Source organism: Protopterus annectens, chromosome 3.part1 (assembly GCF_019279795.1).
Source record: "Protopterus annectens isolate FY-2018-M chromosome 3.part1, PAN1.0, whole genome shotgun sequence".
NCBI lineage: Eukaryota > Metazoa > Chordata > Ceratodontiformes > Protopteridae > Protopterus > Protopterus annectens.
In genome coordinates this window covers 374,739,329-374,761,237 of record NC_056732.1, presented here as the reverse complement: position 1 = coordinate 374,761,237, position 21,909 = coordinate 374,739,329, and the positions used below count along the sequence as shown (strand labels likewise).

Here is a 21,909-nt window from a genome sequence, read left to right as displayed (position 1 = left end):
ATGAGGTTGCCAGGTGCCTTGGACTGTCCTGCTCTGATAATGCTCCCCCACCCAATCAGGGAAGCGTCCGTGGTAACCGTAGCAACTGGAGGGAAGTACAAATGGTCTGCCTAGGGGTACTGATGTGGAGACCATCCACCATGCAAGGTGGTTTTTGCATGCTTCTGTGATCATAATCATGTGAGACATGGGAAGCTGCTGGAAGGACCATTGGGTGAAAAGCAGCCACTGGAGGATCCTCATGTAAAAATGAACTAGAGGAACAAGTATGATAGCTGCTGCCATGAGACCTAGAGTTTGGAGGACGAACCTGGCTTGAATTCTCTTGCATGCTAATAAGACCTGTGCATGTTGACGATTCACGAATACCCTGTCTGGTGGAAGGCTCGCTGACATGTCTTTTGTATTTAAATTTGCACCTATAAAGGTGATAGACTGACAGGGTGACAATGCAGACTTTTTGAAATTTATTGAGATACCTAGTCTGGAGCAAGTCTCGATAGTGAAGTCTCTGGCTCGCAGAAGGTGATGCCTGGTGGTAGCAGTAAGGAGCTAGTCGTCTAGGTATGGAAACACCTGAAATCCTTGCTGCCTCAGGTGAGCGGTAACTACTGCCATACATTTGGTGAACACCCTGAGGGCTGTGGTGAGACCAAAGGGCAGAGCTCTGAACTGGTAATGGCTGGCTCCCAGCCAGAAGCGGAGGAATCTTCTGGAGCATCTATCCATTTTGACATGGTAGTACGCATCCTGAAGATCTATAGAGCACATCCAATTATCCTGACCCAGAAAGGGCATAATGGACAGTAGCGTGACCATCTGAAACTTGGTTCTTTGTACAAACCTGTTCAGTCTGCTGAGATCCAGAATAGGTCTCCAGTCCCCTGTCTTTTTTGGTACCAAAAAGAACGTTGATTAATTTCCGGATCCTTGCTGGTCTGCTGGGACTTGCTGGATGGCCCTTTTTCTTAGCAGTTCTGAAATTTCTTGTACTGCTTGATCCCTTAGATTGGGTGGAACATCTGGAAGGGACTTGTTTGACATTACAGGAGTGCGAACAAAGGGTATTCTGTAGCCTCTGGATATAACTGACTGTACCCATTTGTCTTGTGTTATGTCTTGCCAGGCTCTTGGGTGCAGCGATAATTTTCCCCCGACTGCCTCCAGAGGTGGGCTGTCGGGCAACCTTTCAGGGATGGTGGGAGGGCTTCTCAGAGAAGGATTCTCTGCTGCCCTGGTTTTGCGGACCCCCTCTGCCACGAGGGTGGCGTCTATTATTGTTCCCTCCTCTGCCCCTGGATGGGAACTCACCACGTGTGTCCGGCAAGGCTCCCTGAGATTTCCGGAACCACATCTTTCCGTTCTTCTGACCCTTGGGATATGGTCTGGAAGGAGTGGAAAAATGGACTCCCACGGCAGAGAGAGTCTTGCCTTCCTGTTCACACCTGGTAAGGGTGTCCTTCACCTGTGATCCAAAAAGACAGGAACCATCAAAGGGGGTGTTGGTGAAAGATGCTCTGAAAGGTTCTGCGAAGTTACATAGCTGCATCCAAGTATGTCTCCTTAGAGCAACACCTGTGCCTGCGGCTCTACTTGCACCATCGGCTGCATAAGAAATGAGCCTCATGGAGGAGTTCACCACTGAATTAAGAGTCGCCAGCTGGGAGGCTGCCTTAGCCCAGGCCCCCTCAGCTGATGGATCTTGGAGGGTATCTCCAAGCTCTTTAAGGAGATCCCTTTGAAGGCAGGTAAAGTGGCACAAATATTTCAGAGACCTCATAGAAAAGGTCGCTGAAGAAAACATCCACTTCCCATATTTGTCCATCATCCTGGACTCCTTGTTAGGGGGATGGACAGATGAAGAAGTTTCAGACAACTCCTTCTTCGTGGCCGCAGCTGCCACCATGGCATCATCAGGGACACCTTTGGTCAAAACCTGTTTATCCTGTGATGCTGTTATGAATTTAGTGGGTCTTCTGGGGGTGGGTTCCACTGTGTCTGGAGCTGACCGTGCCTTCCGAGCCACCACGGACATCAGTGGGTCGAAAGGCGGAGACACCCAGGAGGTGGAAGGTCGGGATCCAAACGCATCCAGGAATACCGACTCATCCTCGGAGGGGCTTAGGTAGTCCAGTTCCCCCTCTGCCTAAGCATCTCAAGGATGTCTGAGAAGGAGACATCTTCAGAGGGGGATCTTGGGGACCCTTCCGAATCCTCCAAGTCGGTATCTGATGTGACAGACTCAGGGGAGTCAACATGCTTCCTCTTGCATCTCCTCTTATGAGGTGGCTCCTCTGAATGATCAGGGGAGGCCTCGGAAGAGGAAGATACACCCAAGTGGGTGCCCTGGAGCGTTGGTTCCCCATGCTTGGGGTCTGGAGGAGGGACAGAGGCAGACACAGGCACCATAGTGGGAGGAGCCATTGGGGATGATCGTGGGGCTGACTCAGGGGCCAGCACACTCCTCATGACCTCGAAGGCGTCGCTGCTTGGATGCAGAGAAGGCTCCTGTTCCGAAGAGACCGTAATCCCTCTCCGCACCGAGGGGGATGGCTCCGAAGCCGATGTAGGAGCTGAGCTCACCTGCGCTGAAGCTCCAAGAGAGAGAACGGGGTCGGACAAGGGTCTGATGCCACTCGCCCCCTCAGAGCCGACGAGGGAGTCTTGGCGCCCAGACCCTTCCAGGGACGGTACCAAAGAAGTGATCGGAGCCGACAACGGAACCGAAGCAGAAGGTATCGGTGCCTATGGTTCCACGACCTGAACCCTAACGAACTCCAGCTCTGAGCTCAAGGAAGGAGTCGGAGGAGGAATAACTGCAGATATGGACGGAGCTGACACCTGTTGAGGGGGGCTGGACAACATTTTTGCTAGGGCCTGCAATTTTAACAGCCTACTGACCACTCTCTCCACGCCATGATCGGATAGTCTTGAGGACCGAGAAGAGTGGGATCGATGACTGTGCTCTGATTGGAGCAGAGGAGACCTCAGAGCCGAGCGTATCAACTCCAGGGAGGGAGACCTGGATCTCTTTCAACTCCCCGTCGGCTCCGAAGGGAGAGTCGGAACCAACTGGGAGACAGGTAAATCATTTCCGGCTGGAACCGAGGCTGAAGGAACGGCTTCACCCATCGACGGCTCCGAACTGGGAGTCGAAGATTTAGGTGGCTTAGAGACCTTCACGGGCTGAGTCTTTGCTGGTGAATCCTGTTTAAGTAATCCACGTAGGATTAACTTATTTTTACGCTCCTGCAGGACTATTGGGCTGAAGGCATGGCAAACTGAACAAGAGTCCTGCAGGTGCACGGCACCGAGACAATAGACACAAGAAGTGTGACCATCTGTCAGAGACATCGTCTGACAAGCATGAGTCACACTTCTTGAATCCGGACACCTTGGTATCCTTGGACATCCCTGAAAAGGAAAAAGAAAACCAAGGACAACACACAAAAGAAATTAGGATGTAAGTACTACCACACACACTAAGTTAAGACACCCAAAAACACAGCCAAGACAACTAACAATATTTATATAAGCTAAACAAAACTAAGTACGAGCTAAAAGTTTTTTTTTTTGTTTTTTTTTAAATAGTGAAAGTGAAAAAGGGGTTAGCCTCTAATTTAAATAGCTACCTAAGAAAGTGGAGGCGGAGGGGAAAACTCTCTAACTAAAATGAGTTTTCTGAAGGGATAGGGAAGGTTTAAAAAAGAATTACTACAAGTATATATATATATATATATATATATATATATATATATATATATATATATATATATATATATATATATATATATATATATATAAAGATTAACTAGTATAAACAATCTATACTAATAAGCCTATAAATTCTTGTCAAAAAACGAGTAAATAATGAAAATATATGACCTGAGCCAGTAGACAACCTCGCAGCAGAAGTGGCAAACAAGATCTAGGTATCTAGCGCCAGGCATCATGGGATATGGGTGACCTCGAGCCAGTATGCAGCTCTCAAGCTTTTGAAGATGGCCGAGTCAGAGCCGAGGATCGGCTACGAACCCAACCAGCAAGAATGAAGGCGAGATAGAAAACTTAATATCATATATTCTTTTCAATTTGAATGGTGTGTAAAAGTATTTATGTAAATACTTCCAGTCAAAGATCTTGAATTTTTTGTCCCTTGTGAGTGTATGTTGGAAACTAAATATAGCTGAACCAGTTATTCATCTCAGTTTGAATGTAAAGTGGAGCCTTACAGGTTGTTTTGGACTTTCATATTATTGGATATTTTTAGAGCTTGAGGACCTTATAGAATCACGGGACTCTTAAATGGGCTATATGTGTCTCTTTCTTAGATTGTTTAATTAGAGACAAGGTCTGTCTCCGTCAGCTCAGGCTTTTTAAAGCATTCTGTACCTCTTAATGACTCTCTTTACCTTGCACACTCAAGAAACAGAATTTGTAGAAGATCATATCTAATGTCAGTGTCTGACTGTTCCAAAATTTCTCCCTTTTCAAGCATTTGATTCAAATAACATAACTCCATTCTCTTCCGTCTCCATTTCCCATTTAGTAAAGATTCCTGTTTCCTTCTCCTAGGCCAGCCTGTTTGGGTAATTATTTCTTTCAAATGTGATAGAGAAGGGGTTTTAAAGATTATATCTAAATGATATTTAAGGGGAATCCATTGGGATCGGGTGCTTTGGCATGGTTATTTTTATAAGGAGTGCATCTAAATAGTCTGCTTAACAGGAAAGGCAATATCTAGTCATTATCATATCCTTCCAAATGGCTTTATAGATACTAGATTTAATCTTAGTTGTGATGGTCAAGACAACTGCTTCTCAGTATAGTCCTAGGTCTGGGAACAATTAGCGTTCCAGGGTTCCTGTAATTCCCAGTTTTTCCCAGGTAATCATCAGGCAGTTTTTGCTATATCACTCAACGTTTCAGTGAGTCTTGTTTGGCCATTACAAAGCCATATAGTTTGTTTAATAGGGTTAATATTTTTTGGCCACAATTTCCCTCTCACCACCCAGTGACCATCATGCCATCACCTCTTATTGGCCTTGCCATCCTTCCAATCCCCAGCATCCTAGGATACCATGAGAGGGTTGTGAGAGCCTGAGATTGCAGTCATGCAGTACAATTTAGGAGGTTTTTTTTTGCACAGAAACATTAATTCTGTTGGTCAGACCATATGATATCAAGCCTTTTTGCAAGGCCTTTGCAAATGCATCCTTCTGCATGGCTGTGTTCTCCAGCTAGAGAGTATGTGTACTCTTTGCCAGTCTCAATCCTCTTATAATCTTAGTACAAGAGCTGCAATTGCTAGCCTTTCTCCATGTGGAGTTATTTTCTTATTTTTGCTTTTCATAACTGTGAATTAGCAGAGGCCCAAGGAAGACTTTGCCAGCATGTTCCACCCACCCCATTAAGATGGGAAACTTGGTATCAACTTTTACTCTCATCCCCGTCTACTCCAGCAACTAGGCCAGTAACTGAACTTGTGTTACCTGTGCATTGTAAGTGTTAACACTTTTATGTCACCAGAATTACATTGCTGAATGATGTCTGTTAATCTTTCTTCAGTAAACATTCTTCTGCCTTTTTCTGTCTTGCTAGTCTACCTCTGGCTAACTTTAAATTATAGTTAGTTGTCTGACATTTTACAGTTTTGCACTTTGATGAGCCCTAACTGTGTATGGGTTTGACAGATATATACTTGGCAGGCACCAAATTTGCCTGTCAGGAATTGTTTTCCCTTTGGCAAAGTTTCTCACCCTTTCTGTTTGTTCACTGTGTCCTCATGCTTTAATAATGTTAATGATGCAAGCATACCACAAGAAGATATGGACGCTTCTCTAAGCATCTGTCATTTCAAAATCTGCTGAATGTAATGTTTGTATCCTTCAGTTTAAATTATGATCCTGATTATACCCCAGCTGTTAAATATTATGTTTTATTTCTCACAAAAAAATCTCTTCCCAGTGTACAAAATTTTCTGCAGTTCTTTATCTCATACATGCCCTGTTTTGTATATTAGAATTACAAAGAATGTATTAACCGTGTCAATAGCAACACCCCCACACACTCAGTATATTGCTTCAAACATGAATGAGAACTATCCATTTCTTAGACCTCTTGAACTGCATGTTTAATTTTCTTCTGAGATTCAGTTGTTTTGTAACTCATTGTTTAATTAACTTAAGTTTAAAACAACTTTTTTATACTGCCAGTTCACACCTACACCTCCTTATGGCATCTAGAACTTTTGTGGTTCTGCCTTCTTTAACCAAATGACTTACCAGCCAAAATAGGCTTTGTTAGAAAGGACAAGGCGTTATTAACAAAATGACACTAAAGTTGTTAGTCAATGATATACTGAAGTAGAGAAATTAATCTTTGTTTGCCACTTATTATTGAAACTTTCATATTTATGTTCATATTTTCATAACTGAGAGACCTACATTTTACATTTTATTGAGGTGTTTGGTGTGAAACACCAATGTGGGAGACAAAACAATTCACTGAAAGTGCTGGTTTATTACACTATACTAGAAATATTGCAAGTTGTTTTTAATAATTATGAAAATAAGCAATATTTCCATATGTACTTAATACTTCAAAAAACAAGTGACTAGCAAACTGTTGCATGACATCAGGAGAAACCTTACATGTCGCTGAAGAAAACTCTTTGATATTTGCACTAAGTTGCACATCCAGAAATATATCCAGTATTATTTGTATTATTTCTAATTATACAATTAAACAGATGTTTTATATGTAAATATCTCAATAAACATGCACTTATAGAGGAATTCCTTGTTATATGAAAGCTTATGTCTGGTTAACAAACATATTCTAACTATATATGTCTAAGTTATATCATTTTCAGGATATGAACATTTGTTTGTGAAAGTTTAGAAAAATATAATTTGAGGGTTGTGCGCATTATAAAACCTTACAATAGTTATGGAAAACATTATGATTACAGTAACTGTTATTACTGAAAAGAATATTGTTTTACTGATAACATTGTTATTTGTACAGTTTTAATAGCTTTTATTGTTCACAAAATATTTACATTTATCTGCTTTTTAAGTTTACTTTTCAAAAAATGCTCTCTGGAATGCAAGCTGTGTGTAGGCTGCTAGGGTTGTGACATACCACACCACATAAGTGTTAATGAGTTAAATGGTGGGGAGTTGTTTATGGGGGCTGGGGGAAGCTCCAGATTCAGAAAGAAGTTTTACAATGTACTGTTCCCAGTGTGAAATGGTATTTTTGAGAGATAGCAAACTTTCTAAATGTTAAGAATAGTGATTTGTATACATTTTTAAGATGTTCGGCTCTATTGTTTCTGACTTGGACAGGAGATGCAGGAGAGACTACAATAACAACAACAATACCCCCCCCCCAAAAAAAAAACAGAATAAATTATTTAAAAAAAATATCTTTGCTTTCACAGGGTGTTCAAATTATTGTATTTCCAGAGGATGGTATACATGGCTTTAACTATACCAGGGAATCGATTTATCCATTTTTGGAGACTGTTCCAGACCCAGACAAAATAAAATGGAATCCTTGTCAAGATCCACATGCATTCATCAGAGCTGAGGTAGCATTCACTTCATATCATAATTAAATAAATAATTTAGTTAGTAAATTGTGAACTTAATAGCTGTTTTGTTTGCTTTATTCTTTTAATTTTTTTGCATTAAGATTTTGAATGAACTGTATCTGCAACTAGGTTCTGAGAGGTGATCTGAGTTGTTCATACCTGAAAAAATACATATACGGTTTTAAAATAATACACTGTCTTTTCAGTTCTTAATTTCTTTAAGATAAAGAATGAGCTGGAATTGGGATGTCACATACAGAGAAAGCAAAGTATTCTATGAAAGGAGAACCACATCTACAGACTCAAAAAATCATGTTTATTTCATCATGGTTTTGTGTTTCCTACATTTTATCACCACTCTGGGACTATTTACAGGTTTTTAAATATGTTTATACATAATTTCTGAGTCTGAGCACATGGGGTCTAGCATCTTGAAGTAATCCAGTAATCCACAATGCAGTACATGTCTGTTAAAAACATCAGGCATGCATATTTCTTCCTAACGCTCATGTCACTGGATTGATTTTATATGCATAAACTGCTGTTTTTAAGTCAGTTAGTTTTAAGTAACATTTTATGCCGTCCAATGACTACTTAAAACACAGAAAGTGCAAATGCCACAAACAGACTTTTAGGTTCATAGGTTCATAGGTTCATACTAGGCTATCTGCCCTAGGGCATTTATAAGCCTAGCCAGAGTGTGTTTGGCTTTCGCCACCCATTTTAAATTAATTTTGCTATGCCCTTTTTCGAGGTTAGTATACTGTGCCTCTGTCTAACAGTGACACAGAAGTGATACCCGGGGTAAACCTATGATCCCCCATCCACTCATCAAGATTCCTCTTGAAGAGAGTCAATGACTGACTCTGCCTAATCTGGACTGGGATTTTATTCCAGAGTGAAGGGAGCCTCTGGGTTATGAATCTGTCCCTCCAGCATGTCCTATTTATTTCAGTGCTGAGGTTCAAGTCTCTAGAGCGCGTAGCTCGATGGGATTTTGATTTTCTGAGGTACAACATGTCCATTAATTCTGGGTTGGACATGGCTTTATACGTCAGGCACAGATCGCCTCTGAGCAGGCGGTATGCCACTGAGTAGAGCTGGAGTTTCTTTAACCGGGCAGCATATGGCATCTGTTTGAGCCCTTTGATCCTCTTGGTGAGGTACTTTTGGGGTCTTTCCAGTTGCTGCAGGTGTCTGGTAAGGTACATCCCAAAAGGGGCATTGTACTCAATTATGGGCCTGATGAGGGATGAGTAAAGAGGCACGATGACCTCCCCTGATCTAGATGTGAATCCATTCATTATTAGGTGGGCTGTATAAAATGTTTTTCTAACCACTTTGGCCACGTGGTTGTCAAATGAGAGATTGCTATCAGCTTGGGTCCCCAGGTCCCTAATTACTTCTTCCGTACTTAATGGATTACCACTTATGTAATAATTTGTGGGCACTTTGTTTTTGCCAAAGGGGATGACTATACACTTTTTGGTGTTTAGCTTGAGGCCATGGCTCTGGCACCAGTTGTCTGTTTCTATGAGGCCCTTTTGGAGGATGCTTGGGTCAGCTGGAGAGTCGATTATGGTGCCCAGTTTGCAGTCATCTGCGAACTTGGTCAGCCACAGTCCTTCCGTGTTGGCCTGTACCTCTGAGAAATATATACCGAACAAGAGAGGTCCTAGGACTGAGCCTTGTGGGACGCCACTTGTAACTGGTTTGGAGTCTGACATGGCTCCAGCAATTCTAACCATGTGGGTTCTGTCTTTGAGCCAGTTTGCAACCCATCTAGTGACAAAGGGGTGTATATTTAAACTGGTGAGCTTATCTATAATGCCCGAGTGGGGTATTGTATCGAAGGCTTTTGCGAGGTCCAGGTAGGCTGTCTGGACCACCTTCCCCTCGTCAATGGCCTTGGTGACTGTTTCAAAGAAATCGACCAGGTTTAAGAGGCAGGATCTGCCCTTAACAAAGCCGAACTGGGTTGGATCCAGTGACTGTAGGTCCCCAATATCTTTATTTATAAGGTCCATGATGATCCTTTCCATAGCTTTGCAGACCAAGCTAGTCAGGCTTATGGGGCGATAGTTTCCAGGATCCGTTGAGGCACCACCTTTGTGGAGAGGGACCACCGTTGCTGTACGCCACTCTTTGGGTACATATCCTGTAGTAAGGCTGAGATTGAACAGTAGTTTTATGTTTGGGTTTAGCTCTTCTTGGAGTTCAAGTAGGATGCAGCCCGGGACACCGTCTGGTCCCATTGATGCTGTGTTTTTTGCTTTGGAGAGGGCGGCTCTTACCTGAGCATCTGAGATGTCAGGGGGGGCAGCACTCTGCTGGGATAGATATTTGCCTTTTTGGTGGGGAGGGGTGGGAGAATTTTGCGCTGAACCTGTCAGCTAGGATGTTGGCAATGTCTGTGGGTTCAGTGTATTTTTTGTCATTTTGGACTAATTCTGAGCATATCTGGGAATTCCCACCCAGGTTTCTAACATAACTACAGAAAGCTTTGTGATTATCCTTAGTGTCCTGTGCAATTTTTCTCTCAAAGCTGGCCTTAGACGATTTTATGAGTGCCCGTAGTTTTTTGCTAATACTGATCAGAGATGCCTTCCCTTTTTGGGATTTTGCTCTATCATGTAGTAGCTTCCTCCTTCTATTATATAGTTTGTTTATGGCTGGGGTCCACCAGACAGGATGTTTGCCTTTGGAGGATTGGGTCTTGCTTTTATTTGGGATTGCATGATCCATGCATTCCTGAAGGTGTTCATAGAATGCGTTTATTTTTCACTGTGGTTTTCTGGGCAGGGGGTGGGGTCGGGATGTGAATATCCAGTGAGATTAGTTTATGGTCTGATCTTACCAGTGAGGGATACACTTCTGGTCTGGAGCATAGAGTCCCCATGTTGGTGATGATCAGGTCCAGTATGTTTTCCCCTCTTGTGGGAGTGGTAACAAGTTGTTCCATAGCATTTGAGTTTATAAATTCTAGGAAGCTTTGGGCTAGGGTGTTGGAGCTAGAGTAATGCTCCCAGTCTATGTTTGGGTAGTTGAAGTCGCCTAATATAATGGTGTTTAGAGAGACCTTCATATTTTCCAGTGTTCACAGGAAGGCCGAGTGGAGTTCCTGGGTTTGGGAGGGTGGTCTGTAGCAGGCTATAAACTGGAAGGCAGTTTTATCCACTGTTAGTTGCACATGGATAGTCTCTGATGCTTCGTGCTGTGCCACCAACCTGGAGGTGTGGGTATCTTTGACGAATATTGATACCCCCCCTCCTTTTGTGGTTCGGTCCAAGTTTTGGGGCCGAAAAGCATGGTATGAGGTATAACCTGGTAGTGCTGGGGTGCTCTCGGGAGCCTTGAACCAGGTTTCTGTTACTGCTCAGATATCGATGTTCTCCATGCTAAGGAGAGTTTCGAGTGCATGCATCTTGAGGTTTAGACTTCTGGCGTTGAGTAGCACTACTCTTAGTTTGTTATCTATGGAGGTGGGTTTGTCTTTTGAGCCTTGCCTAAAAAAGGCACTATGGGGGTAGCAAGAGCCTTTGTCAATATCCGAAAGCCCACGGGTGATAGGTGCAAGCCGTCCCTAGCGAAGCATCGTGGCATGTCGAGCATGTCATCCCAGGCTGACAGGCATTGGATCTCCTTTGAATGACACCAATACTTAAGCCAATTGTTGAAATTGATCATCTTGTCTTCATATTGTGGCATAATTCTTGGTGAGGGTAAGATGCTACTTAAGGTCAGGGTCATACCAGCCTGGGCTACATGCTCAGAGAGCTCCTCTATGTCTCTTTTCATGTAGTCCAGGGAGATACGTCTCAGGTCATTCGCACCAGCAAGGACAATGACTGAGTCATATTTGTACTTGCCTTGGAGTGACCTGAGTGCTTGTGTTATGTGGCGGATCCTAGCGCCCGACAGACAGCTCACAGTGACCTTCTCCTTGTTCAGCCTGGTGAGCGGGACGTCAGTGTGCCTGACGATAGTGTATCAGGTGTGTTGTTTAGCCTTAAGGGCTGTGACTGTTCGGCACACTGGCTTTGTGAGCTATGTGTTGCACGTGTTTTGTTTTGGGGTAGTGGTTGCTTGGGTGTCTGCTTTGGAGGTCTCTGCTGCTTAGGCAGATTTTTATTTAGAGCCTCCGAGTATGTTTTTGTGTGTTTGTGTTTGGTTTGCTGTCGTGGTAGGTCTATGTGAGACAGGAATTGTAGTGAGTGTGGTTTCCTTTTCCTCCTGACTGGTTACGCCAGTACTGAGTTGAGAGAGCTTAGCCTCCAGTTTGGCTATATGGTTGCATCTCTAACGTGTTGGAATTTGTTTTTAAAATGCTTTTTAATGCTGCTTCTTTTTAGAATGTCTAAATTGCAGGCTTTTGTGAAGCTTGAATTGTACTACTTCATCTCATCTCCCATCCCATTCACACCTAACTTCCCTAGCTGTCAAGGTGCTAAGGGTAATTTGAGCTGTTACCTGCTGTGATTGACAGAGTTCCCAGCAGGAGACTTGACTTATTGTTAGAAAAATGTGTATTTGAATACATGAGAAATGCTAGTTTAAAAAGCAAAGTAGTATATAATGCATTTTATTCTATTAATCATATAGTAGAGAGGATTAATTCATGTTTAAATGTGAAGTAGTTTTGAAACTGCAGTGTGGCTTGAAGCAAAGCTGACCTTCGACCCTGGCAGAATGCTAGCTTAGCAAGTTTTAATGTTTATGCTTTTCACAAGTGATTATCTGCTGGGTCAGGAAATTAAATGTGTGAAATAATGAAATCTTCTGCTCTTTCCTGCTGGGATGATTTGGCCTTGTATATGTATTATTGAGATAGCACGCAGCTGTGTGAGAAAGTGTAACAGAGAACAAAGACGTGTATTAAAAGACTGAATCTACTATTGTATTCAAACTGATATGAAACCTTGAAGAGGTAACTTTACAGAAAGACATTATGTCTGACCAGCTGGATAGGAAGGCCGTATTGTAACCAGAGGAAAAGTTTTTTAAAATATACAGCATCAGCAGATTTAATGAATAGAAGACTGTAAGCTAAAGTGATGTAGATGCCTTGTGACATATCACATCAGTAAGGTGGGCATAGCTTGAATGTTAAACCTATATAAAATTGTGTGCTTCCTGTTTCATGTCAGACAAAATTCTGTACTTGTGCGTTTTTTGCCTTCTGGTGTACACTAGTAAACTTTTGAATCTGAACCTCCTGTGTATTGAATTCTTGATTTTGTTTAACAGTTTGGTCCTTCTCAGCCGGAAAATTCCCTCAGACAGCTGCAGATCAGAGTCTACCGGTGGTTCATAGGTTCGTACTAGGCTATCTGCCCTGGGGCATTTATAAGCCTAGCCAGGGTGTGTGTGGCTTTCACCACCCCTTAGGATGAGAATACTATGCCCATTTAGGGTTTAGGTTACTGTGCCTCTGTCTAGTAGTGACACAGAGATGACCCCCGGGGTAAACCTACGATCTCCCATCCACTCGTCAAGATTTCTCTTGAAGAGAGTTAGTGAGGGGCTCTGCCTAACATGGACTGGGATTCTGTTCCAGAGTGTAGGGAGCCTCTGGCTTATGAATCTGTCCCTCCAGCACGTCCTATTTATTTCTGTGTTGAGGTTCAAATCTCTTGCTCTCGTGGCTCTGATGGATTTGGGTTTTCTGAGGTGGAGCATGTCCATTAATTCGGATTGGACATGGCCTTGTACGTCAGGCATAGATCACCTCTGAGTAGGTGGTATGCGACTGAATAGAGCTGGAGTTTCTTCAGCCGGGCAGCATATGACATATGTTTGAGACCCTTTATCCTCTTGGTGAGGAACTTTTGGGGTCTTTCCAACTGCTGCAGGTGTCGGGTAAGATACATCCCAAATGGGGCATTGTACTCAATCATGGGCCTGATAAAAGAAGAGTACAGGGGCACAATGACCTCTCTTGATCTAGATGTGAATCCCTTCATGATAAGATGGGCAATATAGAAGGTCTTCCTAACCACTTTGGCAATATGAGTGTCAAATGAGAGGTTACTGTCAACTTGGGTCCCTAGGTCCCTGATTACCTCTTCCGTACTTAATGGATTACCACCTATGTGGTAATTTGTGGGTACCTTGTTTTTCCCAAAGGGTATGACTATACATTTTTTGGCATTCAGTTTAAGGCCATGGCTCTGGCACCAATTATCCATTTCTATGAGGCCTCTCTGAAGGATGCTTGTGTCCGCTGGAGTATCAATTATGGCACCCAGTTTGCAGTCATCTGCGAACTTTGTCAGCCACAATACTCCTATGTTTGCTTGCACGTCGGAAAAATAAATGCCGGACAAGAGGGGTCCCAGGACTGAGCCCTGTGGGACACCTCTTGTGACTGGCTTAGAGTCTGACATGGCTCCAGCAATTCTGACCTTGTGGGTTCTGTCCGTGAGCCAGTTTGCAACCTATCTTGTGACATATGGGTTTACATTTAAGCTGGTGAGTTTGTCTATGATGCCCGAGTGGGATATTGTGTCGAAGGCTTTTGCAAGATCAAGGTAGGCTGTGTGAACTGCCTTACCCTCATCAATGGCCTTAATGACTGTTTCAAAAAAGTCGACCAAGTTCAAAAGGCAGGATCTGCCCTTGACAAAGCCAAATTGGGTAGGATCCAATGTCTGTAGGTCTCCAATGTCTTTGTTTATGAGCTTCATAATGATCCTTTCCATAGCTTTGCAGACCAGGCTCGTCAAGCTTATGGGGCGGTAATTTCCAGGGTCCGTAGAAGCACCGCCTTTGTGGAGTGGGACCACTGTTGCTGTACGCCACTCTTTGGGTACTTATCCTGTAGTAAGGCTAATATTAAACAGCAGCCTTATGTGCGGGTTTAGTTCCTCTTGGAGTTCATGTAGCACACAGCCCGGGACACCGTCCGTCCCATTGATGCTGTGTTTTAGCTTTGGAGAGGGCTCTCACCTGGGCATCTGAGATGTTAGGAGGCTACACTCTGCTGGGATAGATATTTCTCCTTTTGGGGAGGGGGCGGAGAAATTTGCACTGACCCTGTCTGCCAGAATGTTGGCAATGTCTGTGGGTTCGTGTATTTGTGTCATTTTGGACTAACTCTGAGCATATCTGGGAGTTTCCACCCAGGTTTCTAACATAGCTAAAGAAGGCCTTGTGATTGTCTTTTGTGATTTTTCTCTCAAAGTTGGCCTTGGATGATTTTATGAGTGATCGTAGTTTTTTGCTAGTACTGATCAGAGATGCCTTCCCTTTTAGGGATTTTGCTCTGTCATGTAGTAGCTTCCTCCTCCTGTTGTAAAGTTTGTTAATGGCTGGGGTCCACCAGACAGGGTGCCTGCCTTTGGGGGAATGGGTCTTGGTTTTATTAGGGATTGCATGATCCATGCATTCTTGAAGGTGCCCGTAGAAGGCATTTATAAAGGATTCAGCGGTGTAGGTTGTGGTTTCCACTGGGCCAGGGGCCTTGAAGGATACCACTTCAGTCTTAAGAAGTGTGAAGTTGGCTTTTGAGAAGTTCTTCACTGTGGTCTTTTGTGCAGGGAGTGGGGGCGGGATGTGGATTTCCAGTGAGATTAATTTATGGTCTGATCTCACCAATGAGGGGTATACTTCCGGTGTGGAGCATTTTGTCCCCATGTTTGTGATGATCAGGTCTAGTATATTGAATACTACGCAGGAGAAGTTACCGAAACGGTTCTTCTTGGGTGAAAAGACCTCCGACTGAATTGTCGTTTAAAGAGGCTGGCCACTTTCTGATCTGTGGCCGAAGAGTGGACATTGGGCAGTTCAATACCGGAGGCTCAGGTAGGAAGAATTTGCCTTTTTTCTGTTTTAGATCAGGGACTAGGTTACAGTATATTGTTGTCAAGATTTGTTTTGCAGATCAAGGGACAAAAGGAAGTACTGTATATTTGGTCATAGATCAGGGTAACAGAATAAGGTAGGCAGTCATTCTAGATACACTGCAAACAGGAACTGAGAATTTGATATCACGTGATAAAAAAGGGTTACGTAACATTTTCTTTGACATGGGTAATTAGTGCACTAAAACATTGCGAGATCCGCCTAACGAAGGCATAAAATACATGCAATCACAACATTCCGATAACGTTAGGTATTATACGAAATGGGTTAACAAATATGAATTTGATGGTAAACTAGATAAAACTTCACTAGTTAAACTCCTTAAACAGCTTAAATCTGATGCGGGAGGTCAGGCAAAAAAGCAACGCCAACTAGGCATTCCTCAAGCTCACAGGTGGATTGAGGAAGCAAATCATAGAGAGCAGAAGCTTAAAAATTCAAAAACATTATTTTTAGATAAAGAGGATAATAACTTGGTAATAGCAACAGCTCCTCCTCCTCCTCCTCCCTTGCCCCCTCCCTTACCCTTTTCAGGATATGAAGAGAGTGGACAGGCTGGTCCACCTCCGCGTTATCCTGAAGTTTCAGCAAGACCACAACCATTTGTTAGAGATCCTATTGAGACTAGGTCCCGAACACGTAAAACACATAGGGACACAGAATCATACCAAATAGAGAGAAATCTACAGGATGAGAGTGAGGAAGAAATATGCCCACTTATAGAAGTTCCAAATCCTCAGGCAGGACAGGAAGGGCAAAACCCAACACTCTTAGTATACAGACCATGGACACCGGAAGATATCCGGAATGCTACTGTGGGAATCCCCCATCCGAAAGTTAATTTTACGAAATTTTTAGAAGATTTACAAGGCATGAGGTTGAGTTACCACTTGAATGGGGAAGAAGTAGAAAAAGTAGTAAGACAAATTATAGGTCCAGATTGGCACATGATTTGTGGCACCTGGAATCCTTGTAATGCAGAGCTTAGACCACTCCCACATAGTGACGCAGAGTTAGACAACAGAGTGAAAGGTCTAACAGACCGAATCTCTGAGAAATGGAAACCTAGAGCAGACTGGACTTGCATTAATCAATGCATACAACAGGAAAATGAGACAATAGATGGGTACTATGCTAGATTATTAGAATGTTTTAATAATCATGGCGGTATGTCGGTTCCTGAGAACCAAACAAATGATTCCCCGTATGAACAACAATTGAAAAATGCATTTTTGAAAGGTTGCATTGCACCTATTAGTAGCTTCATTACGAAGCATATGATAGACCATCGAACAGGGAGGCTACAAGCCTTACTCGAATGCGCTAGACATGCTGAAAGACATTTTAATAGTAAAAGAAAAAGAAGGCGCAAGTCTTCACTGCTGAAGACGGAGCTGAAGTATTTGTATTACAGTCAGGTAAAAAGGGCAAGAAAAATACCCAGGAAAACAAACAGTTTGACAAACGATCAGAAGATTTTGAAGAGAGAAAAAAGAGAGGTGAATGCTTCAAGTGCGGGAAAAAGGGACATCTAGCAAGGGATTGTAAGCAAAACAAAAAGGTAATTACAGAAGATAAGGGAGATGAGGACTGACTATATGATAGTGAGGATACATCACGTGAAAGTCAGAAATCATCAGGAAAAGTTAATAAACAAAAAACAAATGTAAATGTGATAGAAGGAGTAGAGGAAGTGCAAGTAGATATGGAGGATGAAGAAAATGAAATTTTGGACTTAGCATTATTGAGTTTAGAGCTTTACTTAGCAGATACGAAACCGGAAGTTACACTTCTGGTGGAGGGAAGGGAAGTCAAATTCCTGTGTGACTCAGGAGCGTCACGGACTTTGATACACCCCTCCAAGTTACCAGAACATTCCGAATCACCTGATTATATACTAGTGAAAGCAGCAAAAGGACAGCTATATAGGGAACCACTTTCCCATGATATAGCAATAACTGACCCTGTTTCAGGTATGACCCAGAGAAATAAAATTGTTGTTTCTACAAAGTGTCCAGTAAACCTATTGGGCAGAGACCTTATGCAAATATTTGGCATAGCAGTAGTTCCAACTGTACAAGGTATGGAGGCACAGAGACAAATGGATACCTTTGTAGTGCGATCGGAGGGTGAAACTTTTTATTGGTACAGCCAGGACCTAGTCACGACTGGTCCAGGGGCAGTAACCGAGGAACTGATGAACATAGCCATCAGTAAAGCCCCCTCCCTGGACACTGATCGACAGCATTTGTTACACTGTACTCTATTCTACTGTACTACACAAGGACCTGATAGAGAGTATGAGCAAGAATTGTTTAGAAATCGTGCAACTAGATTGGTTTTGCTTACTTTGTACTGGGATACTGAGGGGAACAGTGTAGTTAGCTGTTCGTTACCTCAAGAATTCCTTGCATTGTATAGATCAAATCGGTTACCACATGTCAGCTTGACAAAGAACAAAAGTGTCAAATGGGCAGACTTAGGAGAAAAAGTAACAAGATGGGAAAAACAGACTGATTTAGAACTATCAGAACAAGGGATACAAAAACAAAAACTGAATTGGTTGACACATACACATCCAGCTGTACACTTGCAATCTAGCGAGGACAGCTGATTAGCATTTTTATTAGGAGGAGAAGAAGAAAAGGCCTTATGTGAAATTCCAACAGCTCTTTGGTCAACAGGCAAGTCAGATGTAGGACATATTCGAACAGCAGGACCAGTTACAATAACCCCAAAGTCAACTTTTAGACCACAGAAAAGACAATACCCTTTGAGAAAGGATGCAGAAATAGGAATTAAGCCTATAATAGCAGCATTACTCAAAGAGGGAGTACTGGTAGAATCTCCTGATTCACCATGTAATACACCCCTATTTCCTGTTAAAATAGCAAACGGGAATGGCGGATGGTACAAGATTTACAAGCTGTAAATAATGCAGTAATACCTAGAGCACCTACGGTGCCAGACCCACATACTTTGTTAAACGATTTAGAACCGCAACAGAATTATTTCTCTGTGGTAGACATTAGCAATGCTTTCTTTTCAATACCTATACATCCTGATAGTCAATATTGGTTTGCATTTACATTTCAGGGTAAAAGGTATACGTATACTCGATTACCACAGGGATATTGTGAGAGCCCAACAATATTTGCACAAGAAATGGCTAGCAACCTGGCAGGGTTTACCCCACCAGGAGGTAGTCAAATTCTGCTTTACGTAGATGACATCTTGCTAGCAGCCCCCACCCAGCAACAGTGCAGGGAGGATACTGTAGCATTATTGAAATTTTTAGGAACACAAGGACACAAAGTAAACAAAAGTAAGTTACAACTTTGGAGAAAACAAGTTAGATACCTAGGATATGTAATATCCAATGAAGGAAGAATATTAGATGAGGAAAGAAAAACAGCAATCTTGCAAGCACCCAAACCAACAACCAAGAAAGAAATTATGTCTTTCTTAGGTACAACTAGTTTTTGTCGGAGCTGGATACCAAATTATGCTTTGGAATCTGCTCCACTGACTGACTTGATATATAAGACACCAATGGCAGCACAAGATATCTTACAATGGACACCTGAAGCAGAAACGGCTTTCTGCAGGTTGAAGCAGTTGATATGCTTCTTCATTAGTTTTAGGACTTCCAAATTATCATAAACGGTTCTTTCAGACTGTAGATTGTAAGTAAGGATATATGACGTCAGGATTGACGCAACAACATGGGGTTAAGCAACGCCCCATAGCCTATTATTCATCACAGTTAGATCCAGTGGCGCGATCTTTGCCTCACTGTGTACAAGCAGTAGTTGCAGCTGCAATGGCAGTACAGGCTTCGGCCTCAGTGGTATTATTCCACCCTCTCACATTGAGAGTGCCTCATGCAGTTGCAATAATTTTACTGCAAGAAAAAGTGGCATACCTTTCCCCTGCTAGACATCTTTCGTGTATGACTATACTGCTGAGCCAACCTCATATGACAATTGAACGATGTATGACATTGAATCCATCAGCATTACTTCCAACTCCTGTGGAGGGCACACCACACAGCTACCTGCAGGAAATTGAACAGTTAGCTTTACCTAGAAAAAATCTCACAGATATGCCCTTGGATAATGCCGAGGTGACATATTACGTGGACGGCTCATGCAGAAGGGGTCCTACAGGGAAGAATCTGGTAGGGTATGCAGTAGTTACAGACAATGAAATTTTAGAAGCTCAATCCTTACCACACAACTTATCTGCACAAGCAGCAGAATTGATAGCTTTGACAAGGGCATGTACTTTAGCAAAAAACAAGTGTGTGAACATATATACTGATAGTCAGTATGCTTTTTCTACAGTGCATGTATTTGCACAACAATGGAAAAATAGAGGAATGATAACATCTAGTGGAAAACCTATTAATCATGCGCAATTTATTTTGGAATTATTAGAATCTATTCAGTTACCTACCAAAGTAGCTATTTGTAAATGTGTAGCTCATACGAAACAGCAGGATAAGATTTCAAAAGGCAATGCACGAGCTGATGCAGCTGCAAAGCAAGCAGCCTCAGACTCAGAAACTTTACTTTTGAATGAGGAATTACAACCCTCTGAGATTTTAGATTTAGATATGTTAAAAACAATGCAGACGCTTACTACAAAAGCAGAAAAACAAAAATGGGTAAAACAAGGTGCAATTCTTGAGAATGGACTGTACATTTCCAAAGAGAAAACCGATATTGCCGTCTAATTTATTTAGATATGCAGCTTTGTTGAGCCATGGGCAGTGCCATGTCTCAACAGGGGGGATGGTACAGTTAGTAAATCGAATATTCCAAACATATGGATACACAAACTACACAAAAACATTTTGTGCAGCTTGTCATACTTGTAACAAGCACCATGCACAAGGAGCATTTAAAACCAAGCAAGGAAGTTTTCCTATACCACCATACTCGTTCCATACTATTTGTATGGATTTCATAGAATTGAATAAGTGTGAAGGGAAAAAGTTTTGTTTAGTTATTGTAGACATGTTTTCTAAATGGGTAGAAGCTTTTCCAACCAAAAACCCGGATGCAGCAACAGTGGTGAAAGCCCTGATAAAAGAAGTAATCCCTAGATTTGGCATTCCGGAAAGGATTTATAGTGACAACGGCACACATTTCGTAAACCAGACAATCCACCAACTTGGGAGATTTTTTGGTATCTCCTTAAAGAACCATTGTGTCTACAACCCACAGTCAGCAGGACTGGTGGAAAGGTACAATGCTACCCTCAAAAGTAAGCTTAGGAAGCTAGTAGAGGAGACTCAAAAGAATTGGATATACTGTCTGCCTTTGGCACTGTTGAGTATTAGAACGGTTCCAAATGTAAAGGGTTTGACTCCCTTTGAAAAGTTTTTTGGGAGAGCATATTATGTGCCTCAGTGGAAAGCTCTCATGCCTGCAGAGCAAGAGGCTGACAGTTCATTAGCTAGTTATATGAGGAAACTGTTAACAAATAAATCTGTTTTGCAGTTTAACTCTTTTTCAGATAAGGAACAGACCAGACCGGTGGAAGCAGTCTTGGCCCCTGGGACATACGTTTGGCTGAAAGTGACGAAAAGGAAGAATTGGGCAAGTCCAAAGTGGGAGGGACTGTACCAGGTTCTGTTGGCAACTCCTACTGCAGTTAGAGTGGCCGAGAGGACGTCCTGGGTTCATTTGACACATTGTAAACCGGTAAAGAACTTTCAACTTGATAAAAACTTTGTGACTGATACACAACCAGACCGAGATGGCCAAAAACAAAGCGAATAAAAATTTAGATCAACCTCAGAGATGTTGCATAATCATTTTGTTGAGTGTACATTTATTGACTGTAATTGTGACAATTTTCCTCTTGTTGTGGTTTATCCTACACGCAACCACACAAGTGAAAGTGGGAAGGCGTGATGAAACGTCTATAGACTGGCATCCAAATTTTAACACATACCTAGCCATGAAACATGTATATGCAGAGACTATGAACATTTCAAATTGCTGGGTTTGTACAGCTATACCAACAGCATATGGAGGACTGATAATGTCCGCTGTCCCTTTGGGGATAAATGAGACTTGGGAGAATTTACTTTTCGATACAGGAACTGTGAGATCACAGGACAAAATAGCTTTATTTTTACCTGTCACACAAAAAGGAGTTGTATGTTTTATAAAATGATACCTCCAGGTGGGCTGGAGCAATTGTAATATAACCATATCTTACCGATGTTATATTAAGAATTGTAATGGCAATACTTTTTGCAATACTAATTATGACTCGTATTTGAACTCATTGAAAACAACTATGAATGACATTCGCAAAAATCCAGTTTTGTTTAAACAATTGTCAATTATAGATCAGAAAATGTTTCATGCAGGGTTGATGCGTATTAGTACTAAAGTAGAAAACTGTTATTTTATTTGTGGGAAAAAGGC

The 21,909-nt window shown here is 42.3% G+C and overlaps 1 protein-coding gene across 3 annotated transcripts in view; it reads left to right on the top strand.

Annotated features, from left to right (window-relative positions):
• The window catches only part of LOC122798133 (biotinidase-like), a 363,716-nt gene that overhangs the window by 223,555 nt on the left and 118,252 nt on the right, over positions 1-21,909 (top strand). For all 3 annotated transcript variants that reach the window (XM_044066842.1, XM_044066843.1, XM_044066840.1), the window contains exon 3: positions 7,448-7,597. In XM_044066842.1, the coding sequence (XP_043922777.1) occupies positions 7,448-7,597 (150 nt within the window). The remainder of the gene's footprint in view (positions 1-7,447; positions 7,598-21,909) is intronic.